The sequence below is a fragment of the Mesocricetus auratus genome, unplaced genomic scaffold (genome assembly GCF_017639785.1).
Source record: "Mesocricetus auratus isolate SY011 unplaced genomic scaffold, BCM_Maur_2.0 Super-Scaffold_2245, whole genome shotgun sequence".
NCBI lineage: Eukaryota > Metazoa > Chordata > Mammalia > Rodentia > Cricetidae > Mesocricetus > Mesocricetus auratus.
Window position 1 is genome coordinate 2,314,486 of NW_024429180.1, and position 9,731 is coordinate 2,324,216.

The 9,731-nt window shown below is 51.1% G+C and overlaps 1 protein-coding gene and 1 long non-coding RNA gene across 6 annotated transcripts in view; one reads left to right on the plus strand and one right to left on the minus strand.

The window, feature by feature from the left end:
• Tm9sf2 (transmembrane 9 superfamily member 2) overlaps positions 1–861 on the minus strand; it is a 48,494-nt gene extending 47,633 nt beyond the window's left edge. The window contains exon 1 of the mRNA XM_005079430.4: positions 545–861. Within this exon, the coding sequence (XP_005079487.1) occupies positions 545–709 (165 nt within the window). The 5' untranslated portion in view covers positions 710–861. The remainder of the gene's footprint in view (positions 1–544) is intronic.
• A 155-nt stretch (positions 862–1,016) lies between these two features.
• On the plus strand, positions 1,017–9,725 carry LOC121139151. Of its 5 annotated transcripts, none has more exons than XR_005876064.1 (4): positions 1,017–2,452; positions 6,837–6,935; positions 7,559–8,947; positions 9,447–9,725. It is a non-coding gene; the product is annotated as an uncharacterized LOC121139151 (long non-coding RNA). The 5 variants fall into 5 exon arrangements; XR_005876040.1 differs by having other exon boundaries at positions 6,837–6,921; XR_005876059.1 differs by lacking the exon at positions 6,837–6,935 and having other exon boundaries at positions 7,559–7,702; positions 8,698–8,947.
• Positions 9,726–9,731: the final 6 nt, after the last annotated feature.

The following is a 9,731-nucleotide window of genomic DNA, read 5'->3' on the forward strand; positions in this document are numbered from 1 at the left end:
TTGTCGCAACCCACAGGCTTAAGCGGTCCGACCGCGCTCATCTTGGCAGTCAGATGTCAAAAGTCCTAGAGGGAGGGGGGGGTGGGCAAAACCGTCGTCACCACGAGTTCCAGGAAAGCGCGATGCAATCGGTGGTGGTGTGGGGGTAATGGGGAGAGAGAGAGAGAGAGAAGCCAGGAGACTTCAGAGTTACTGGGAAGTTTTGTCCGCTCGGCGGGGAACGCCCCGTGTGGGCAGCAGGGTCGCCCGAGGGGCGGGCTGGCTGGCGTGCGTGCGTGCGTGCGGACCAGGCCGGTGCGGAGCCCAGGAGAGGCGAGGGGTCCCGGGGAAAGACGATCTCAAACGCAGTTGCTGCGAGCTCAGGCTCGGTGACGCTTCCCGGATGCGGCCGGGTACGGGCCCGGCCCCGGCTGCCCGCTCGCTCGCCCGCCCTGCCGCTCGCCCGGCCGACCCCACCCACGGCTACGCCCCCCTCCGTGTCTCCCGCGACCCCGGCCCCGGCTCCCTCCGCCCGCTCGCCCGCCCGCAGCCGGGCCTGCCCCACCTTGCACTCGTCGCTCTTCTTGTCTTCCGTGCAGAAGTTGACCGGCGCCAGGCCGGGCAGGTAGAAGGCGCGGCCCGGGTGCGGGCCCGGGACGGTGCCCAGCAGGAGCAGCGACAGCAGCGGCAGCAGCCGTGGGCCTCGCTGCGAGGGCGGCCTGGCGCTCATGCCGGCAGCGGCGGCGGCGGCGGCGGCGAGAGGAGGAGGGCGGCTGAGCCGAGGCGCGGGGAGACGACGACGAGGAAGGGGGCGAGGGAAGGGGGAGCGGAAGCTCGCAGGTTTCGCCTGAGGGCCCGAGCGCGCCGACCAGGCCGGCCTCGCAACGGCTAGTTCCGGTTACGCCGGGAGACACCGCGGGGGCCAATCCCCCCACCCACCCCCGCGACGGAGCATGCGCGGCGGCGCTGTGTGCACATGCTCAGTGGCGCGGGTTTCCGGCCAGGGAGGAGTGGAGGCGGGGGAGACAGGGCGAGGAGGTCCACCTTCCGGGTTGTCCGGTGCTCCGGCTGGGCCACTTCCGCCTGCGTGCTTCCGGCGGTCTGGTTCCGGATCCCCCAGGCTGGCGCGCTCCTCTTCTCTGCGCGCCCGGTCCTCTCAGGACTGCGAACCCGACGGGCGGCGGAGGTGGTGGATGAAGCAGGGTTCGAATGTTTATTTTTTTCCAAGGACTAAAGAGTAATTTTGCCAAAGCAGAGCCGACAGACCCCACCACCAGCACCACCACCACCACGGCTCCGCCCCCGCCGGGTGCACCATTAGACGTCTGTCAATCAAACAAATCCCTCCCGGGAGCGCCTCGTTTGACAGTGTCAAATGCAAACCCCGACAGCCCTGCAGGGGCCGTGCGTCCCAGATTTAAGGCAGGGAAAGTTCAGAAAGTACACCAAGCAGGTCAACTGGGGAAAAAAAGCAGTTTGGAGTGTGCCACGGGCTCTCAGAATCCATGGGGGCGTCCACCTGTGTCCCCCCCGAGGGAGGTTTGCAACTAGCGGGGTTCTCGGTGGGTGAGGAGGGGAGGAGACGAGCCAAGCAGAGCCGGGCGGCGGAGGTGATCTGAACCGGCCGAGCTCTGCGGCTTCGGAACGCTCCGACCCAGCTGTGTGACCCTTGCGGGGTCATCCCGGGGAACCGGGAAGAAAACCGAAGGCCGCCCCTCTCCTCGCACAGTGGCTCTCCCGGGAGACGGTGAGCGTTTCTGGAACAGAAGGGGCGGTGCAGCGCGTCCGCACACGTCCTCTCTCCCACTGAAACCGACTTGCTGAGCTTCGGGCCGGGATACCTGCCATCGTGCAGAGAGGCTGCAGCTGTCGTCTGCAGATGGGACGGGGCGCTGACACCCCCATCGCGTGTGTGTTGGATGCTCCAGACGTGACCCTCGCAGCCTCCGCCCCCAACTTGAACCTTGTCATCGCTATTTTGGAACCTCATTCCTTAAAGCCCGCATTGCATGCTGCTCGCGGGCCACCGAATGGTAGACCGAGTCCTTGTGGCGGTCTCCGGGCTCAGAGACCGCTACCCACCCCTGGTGGCCTCAGCTTCTGCTTGTGTAGGAGGGGCGGTGTGCAGTGAGGACGTCCCAGGGCAACTGACACTTTTGCGACTGTGTTTATTTGCTTCCCCGTCTCCCCTCCCACGGGTGCAGGGGCCAGGTCTCTGCATCTCCGGCCTCTATAACCCTACCCCCACCCCGGCCCTGGAGAAACCGAGGTGGGGGGCGAGCGATCTAGCAAGTGCACGGCCCCACACGTTCTAAATCTGGGTTTAGGATCGCAGACTCTCGGCGCTAAAGCCTGAGGTTTTCCTGATGCATTTAGCCCGCCCTTTCACGGAGCAACACCAGCCTAGGACGGTGACCTGGGCCACTCGGGAGTGCTGAACCCACGGCGACCTGTGGGTCTTCCCTCCAGCAAAGTAAGTGGGAAAACACACACACACACACACACACACACACACACACACACACACACACACACACACACACACACCAAACAAAACCCGGACAAACGGGCTCGGGATTGCAGACAGCTGACTCGCCCAGAGCGCGGGCAGGGCGTGCGCGGGGTCCCCACGCCAACGCTTATTTTGACACGTCACCGCACTTGGCCGCCGTTTGGTTGGCAGGCCTCGACTTCCGGATCCGGTCTCTTCTGTGTAACGCGTCACCTGCGGTTCCCTAGGTTACCGGGGGGCAGGGCGGGGTCGGGCCTCCTGGTTGGTGAACCAGGTAGGGCAGAAATGCAGGACCGATGGGCGAGTTCCCTAACAAACTTGGGAAGGGGGAAAATTTCCTCTGAGTTCTCCCCGCAGATGGCAATGCTCTTTTCCCCCAGACTACCGATAATTCTGGCTAGAGCAAACCCTGAGGAATGTGATTTTGCTCCTATGCTGAGGACTGCGTTTGTCAATTCGGAGAAGCTGAGGGAAGGGAAGGGGAACAAAATGATACAAAAAGAAAAAAAAAAGAAAGAAAATGCCCCGAAGGGATGAAGTTGTGGCCTCACAACTCAATATACTATGTCTCTGAGCTTTGCACTCAAAATGATTACAGTGATAAATCTTATTGTGTATAGTTTACCACGGTTAAATAAAAATCCAGATTTCTTTATTTCCCCACTTTCCTCTGCTGAGATAATTTAGAAGCCCGTTTTTCTGAGTTTCTCACATTGTAGGGATAGAACTGCCATATTTAGCAAATAAATACGCAGATAGCCATGTTAAACATTCTAGTTTCGGATGGTCAGTGAATAATTACACCGGACACATGTATATAATCTGATCATCCTACTCATGTGTCGAGTGTAAATTGATAAGAAAGTGTCTTACACTTGCGAAAAGTGTGCATTATATATTGTTAGCTATATGTCTGTAAGTGAAAGCATCTTCAAGATCTTTCTAGAAGGGGGAGAAAGAAACAAAAGAAAAAAAAAACCCGGATTGTCTTTGATTTCCTGACAGAGTATGTCATCGATGACAGGTCAGAATATCACACCCAAGATATGCCATTTGGGCATAAAGACGATTCTGGGCTAAAGGCCACAGAGAATTAGTGTGGATAGGATCATCTTCCTCTTTCGTCTAAGCAGAATAGAGATTTCTCTTCATGGAAGCAGCAGCGGAACGGTGGGCTAGGCCCGCAACCCTGTCTACTTAGGAGGCTGAGACAAGGATCACAAGTTCAAGGCCTGCCCAAGCTGCAGATCCTTGAGTTCCAAGACAGCTAGGGCAACTTAATGAGACTGTGTCTTACGTTAAAAAAAATGACAAGAGGTGGGGATTAATGATATAGTGTTTGCCTAGCATGTGTTAGGTCCTGGTTTCAACCTCTAACACACACACACACACACACACACACACACACACACACACACACACACACCAGTAGCAAGCAGGGAGATGAATTATTTACCCAAGAGAAGCAGAACCTTTCTTAACCGGAAAGACTTGAGACAATACAAAGAAAAGTCTTCAAATAAACCTGAGCAATCAACTCAAATCGACCATACATTTCCTCATTGCTGTCCCAATGTACAGCCTGTGGATCAAACTCCTTTTAAACCAGTCACTTCTACACAATGTGCTGCTGCTCGTTAAAACAGTGGATATTCTTGTTACGCTTTCATTTATTTTCTGTGGAGCCCCCACGCACTTGAAAACGCGAATAAATATGTCTTCTGTCAAATCGTTAATTTTCAGGTGTTGGTTAAGGAAAGTCCATCTCTATAGTATAACTTGGAAGTAAAGCTGACGTCAAACAAAGAAACTATAAATACCGGAGAGGTCAGTGTCAAGATGTGAAATCTTAAGTGGGACAGGACGTGGCGTACTCCTGCAAGTCTAGCTAGACCTTGTCTCAAAGAAAAAAGATAAAGAATGGTCCTAGTGTTAGTCTCACAGATTTGACCAACTGGTCCCCAGTTAGTGGAACTCTGGTTCCAGGCAATCTGATGTTCTTTGGCATTTGCAGGCACCTATGTGTATGTGGTGACATAAACTAACAAGACACAGACATACACATTAACTTAAAACAACAACAAAAAAATCAATCGTAATATTCAACTCATTTCACACTCTGAGGAGCATCCCCCAGCTTCTGGAGGGCGATTTCCATATTCTTTTAATTCTTTTTGAAAGTACAATCTGGAAGAATAATTATTCTAGCCTTCAGGTTCAGGATCTAATTTTTTTTCTTTTGCTTTCTTGGAACAATCTTATTTTAGTATATCAATCCCAGCTTCCTCTCCCTCTCATCCTCCCATGCCCCCTCCACAGATCCCCAATCCTATCCCTCTTCTGCTCCATAGAAAGGGTGGAGGCCTCCCATGGGGGATCATCAAAGTCTGTCACATCATTCGGGGCAGGGCCTAGGCCCTCTCCCGGTCCCTCCATCCAGGATCTATTCTTGAGACACAGTTTGAATGTGAAAGAAATCTAGCTCTAAGCATCACCTCAATTCACTTCAGTGCCCAACAAAGGAATTTGCTGAATCAACATGGCACCACAGCTGGCAACAGAATGGTACCCTGCAGACATCACAGGTACATTGAGGAGAGCTGGCAACGTGAGATGTGTTTGAAATAACACTGGAAAGGCAAAACCTACATCGCAGAAGAGTGTGCGCATTCTGACCCCAGCTTTTGTTCAGATGTTTCCAGGGCTGGAAGTGTGGTTCAGCGGCAGAGCGTTGGCCTGATGTGTTCAAAGTCCTGGGCTCCATGCCCAGCTGTGAATTTTCTAAACAATAAGCACTCGTGACTATAATAAAGGACTTTAAAACTCCATAGGAATCCAGCAACTTAGGAAGCTGAGGCAGGAGGGTTGCAAGTTTCAGGCCAGCATGCAGGCCATAATGCTACAACCTAGTGAGACCCTGTCTTTTTAAAAAAAAAAAGTGTAAGACTTGAAGAGATAACTTTTTCCAAAAAGGGTGTATGGGTGGTGTGTAAGTTCAAGAGAAGATGACCAGTGTCACTAGATGACAAAAATTGGAGCGAAATCACTGTGAGATATAGAAGAATTCGTCATACTAACCCACCAGTTTTATGATTAGTATATGCAAATAACATTTATTTCAAGCCTGACGAGATACCTTTGCGCGCTGGTTAGAATGCTGACAACCCAATGATGACAAGGTTGGGAACCACTGCGCTCCCACATTCTGCTGCAGAGAGTATAGAAGGGATGGCAGCTTCTCACTGAGTTACACGCGCACTTATGTGACCTGGTAGTCCCACCCGTGGCTACTTAGACTCCAGAGAAGCTAAAACTTAACACAGGCGTAAAAAACTTACACACAAACATCTGTGGCAGATTTACTCATAACCACCCAAGCTGGAGACAATCAGCATCTCTTTCAAGTTGCCAGCAAACCACTTTGTATTCATATAATGCTACATTCGTTGTCTTAGGCTGCCTTCTATTGCTGGTGTAAAGATGTGGCCAAAAGCAACTTGGGGAGGAAAGGGTTTATTGTATCCTTCGGCTTAGGGGTTACAGTTACAGACTGTCATCTTGTTCAGCCTGCTTTCTGATAATACCCAGGACACATGCTGAGGGTCCCCTTCACGCCCAGCTGGCTGAGTGCTCCTCTATCAGTTTGCAAAGAAGAACATGCCTCTCTCAGACTTGCCTTCAGGCCAGTCTGGTGGAGGCATTTTCTCAGTAGAGGTTCCTCTTCCCATTTGACTCTAGCTTGTTATCAAGCTGACAACATCAAACAAGCAAAATGTAACTAGGACACTAGTCAGCAATAAAAAGGATCGAGCGTTACTGTACGCCACACCCTGAAGACTCTCATATACACTATGGAAGAGACTGTGGTCCAGGGAGGCTACAGACTGTAATCCTAGTAGCATGATCTCCACCCCTCCCCCACCCCGGGACAGGACCTCACTATGTAGTCCTCACCTGCCTGCAACTCTGTATAAGAAGGCTGGATTCAGCCAGGCAGCGGTGGTACACATCTTTAATCCCGGTGCTCGGAAGGCAGAGGCAGGAGGATCTATGTGAGTTCAAGACCAGCCTGGTCTACAACAGCTAGTTCCAGGACATCCTCCAAAGCCACAGAGAAATCCTGTCTCGAACCCCCCCAAATGCTAATTTGATAAACTTGAAACTGTCACAACCAGAGAGCAGATCAGCTGTTCATGTAACTGTCTTCCTCTGTCCCTCCAGCCAGCTCCCAAATTTTGACCAGACTTATTAATTATGAAAGTTTTGTCTTTAGCGTAGGCTTGTTTCTAACTAGCTCCTTATGACTTAAAGTAACCCATATTTTTATTCATTTATGTCCTACCAGGAGTTCTCTCTGACAGGAACTAACTGTAAAGGGACATCACTGAGGACTGTTTTCGGTGGGGTAGATGTGACAGCACTGTTATGACGTAAGCATTTGTGGGTAGGTGAAACACTAATCTTTGAATGTGTTAAGACTTGGACAAGGATATTTTTTAACTGACCATGAAGGTACTGGGCCTTATAATCACAGCACTTAGGAGGCTGAAGCAAGTTCATGAGTTCAAGAGCAGCTATGCCATGTAAGGATACTGTCTCAAAAAGAGACAGACTTAAAAGAATATATGAACATATAAAAGAATATGTAAATATATAATATATAAAAGGACTGGAAGACCACAAACATGAAAATATTCACAGTGGATTTTTGTTTGTTTGTTTGTTGTTTTTTGTATGTTTGGCTCTGCTGGGATCAGGTGCAGAGAGACTTGTCCATGCTGGGCAAGTGTTCTACCGCTGAACGACACATGACAGTTATTTCTGTGTAGTCAAACGAAGGTGGTTTCCTCTCTGCTGAAAAAATAGTGAACATAGCCCTCCCTTGTAAAGAGATTTCATAAGTCTTTTTGCTTCTGCGAACATGCACATCTAGCCTGCTGTAGGAAGCTTGAGTGACGAGTGGGAATTCATCGGTTCGGTCTTTTCTGAGCAATAGAGAATCTCTGAGTTACTGGGAAAACACCTTCTGCAAAGCCATTTCTTTTTCTTTTCTTTTCTTTTTTACAGTTATAAGGACCAAGTGCTATCATCTCTGGACATCCCCCTGCTTTGTTGTGGGCTGGAGGGCAGAGGACACCAGCCTGGCTGCACCATTAGGTTTGATGTCAGCATCCATTACCACGCAGGCATGACGATACGATCGAAGACTAAGTACCTGCTTCTCTTTCCTCTCAGCCCCCATTGTGTAGTTAATACTCTCATCAAGTATTAAGCATCAGGAGGCTGCCAGAGGCCCCAGGGGCACTGGCCTATTTGATTTCACTTTGTGAAAGGAATCAACGTTATGCTAGACGCTATAGACAGATTGTTGTACTCAGGGACCTAGAGAGAAGTACTTAAGCCAGATTTATTGGGCTTACTTCACTGTTACTTCAGCTTTCCTGACTGAAGTCTGAGATTCTGAGGGCAAGCCTCTCCTGGAGAACAGCCACCCTGGCTTCTACTCGCTTCTGGGGGTCCCAGCCTCCTCCTCTCAGGACTCCCAGCAGAAAGGAAGGCCACAGGCATTGGACAGGCCAATGAGGCTTTCCACGGGGGCACAGCTAATAGCAGACCTCTGACTGCAGGTTGGCACTATCGGTCTGTGCCCCCGAGGGCAAGGTCATTACTACGCAGGCTCAGAGAGGCACTTAGAATTCCTGAGAGGGGTTTGCCTTTGGTTCCCCAGTAACAACAGTTCCGGAACTCAAAAGGAAACCGAGTGGTTCTGTGTGGTGAAGCTACCCAAATAGATACGCATGTAAATGTACAGAAAGTGACTGGAAGGAACACAGGACTTAGTGAAAACAGTTAAGATTGGAGGCAGGGGAGCACTAAATATGCCAGAGATTTTAAGGTTTTGTTTTTTTTTTTTTAAACCACACTTCCCACTCCATTAACTCAGTTAAGATACACTCCCTCAGTCGGGCGTTGGTGGCGCACGCCTTTAATCCCAGCACTCGGGAGGCAGAGAGCAGGCAGATCTCTGTGAGTTCGAGGCCAGCCTGGTCTACAGAGCGAGTTCCAGGACAGCCTCCAAAACAATACAGAGAAACCCTGTCTCGAAAAACCTAAAATAAAAAAATATCACAATTCTGTGTGTATAGGGTGGGGGTGTAGATGTCAAAGGACATCTTGCAGGAGTTACCTCTCTTCCATCTTGTGAGTTCCAGGACTTGGTGACAGAACTCGTCGGGCTTGCTGGCAGTTACCCGTACCCACTCGGCTATCTTCCCCAGCTCTCTGAGGCATCTCGGCCCCCTTATTCAGCTGCTCTCCACCCTGGCCGCGTAATTTACAAGCAGAGGTTTTATATAACTCACCGTTCTCATAATGGCCTGGAGCTGGTGGCAGGTGTCTTCGCAGGGTCTCCACGCTCTGCCGTCGCATGACAGCCGAGCAAGGAAATGAAACAGGGTAAGCAAGGGTTGGGGGCCCAACCCACCCCTCAGGGTCTAATCCACTCCAGGCTGAAAGGACAAGAGGGCTCGTGGTCCAGTTGCCCCTTAAGCAGCCTAACCTCTTAATACTGTCACAAAGGCAATTCCTTCTCAGCTTGTGTCGGTGGAGACATTAAAGTGCCAGGACACATTCAGATGGGTTTACAGAGGTCCCAGGAATGCAGGTACAAGTGATTTATTGGGCAATTGTCCTTAAGGGGAAATAAAAAAACTTTCGAGGGAGAAATGGGACAGGGCGTCCAGTGAGTCTGTGGTTTCAGGCAAATCACAGCAACCACCTTTGTCTTAGTTACTTTTCTATTGCTGTCATAAGACACCATGACCAGGGTATCTTACAGAACATTTACGGTTTACAGTTTCAGAGGGTTAGAGTCCATGACAGGGCGTCTGGCAGCAGGGAGGCTGGCATGGCACCGGGGCAGTCGCTGAGAGATCCTTTCTGGGTCCACAAACAGGAAGAAGCAGAGAGGACACTGGAATGGAATCAGTCTTCTGGAACCACAAAGCCCACCTTCAGTGACCTCCTCCAACAAGGCCACACCTCCTAATCCTTCCCAAACAATCTCATCACGTGGAGACCAAGTACCTCCAGAATAGAGGAGCCTACTGGGACCATTCTTGTTCAAACCACCTGTGCCTTTAATGCCAGCGCTTGGGTGGCTGAGGCAGGTGGATCTCTGTAGACACAGTTTCCGTCCTGCCTGGTCCCACAGCCACTTTGCCCCCAAATAAACACAGAG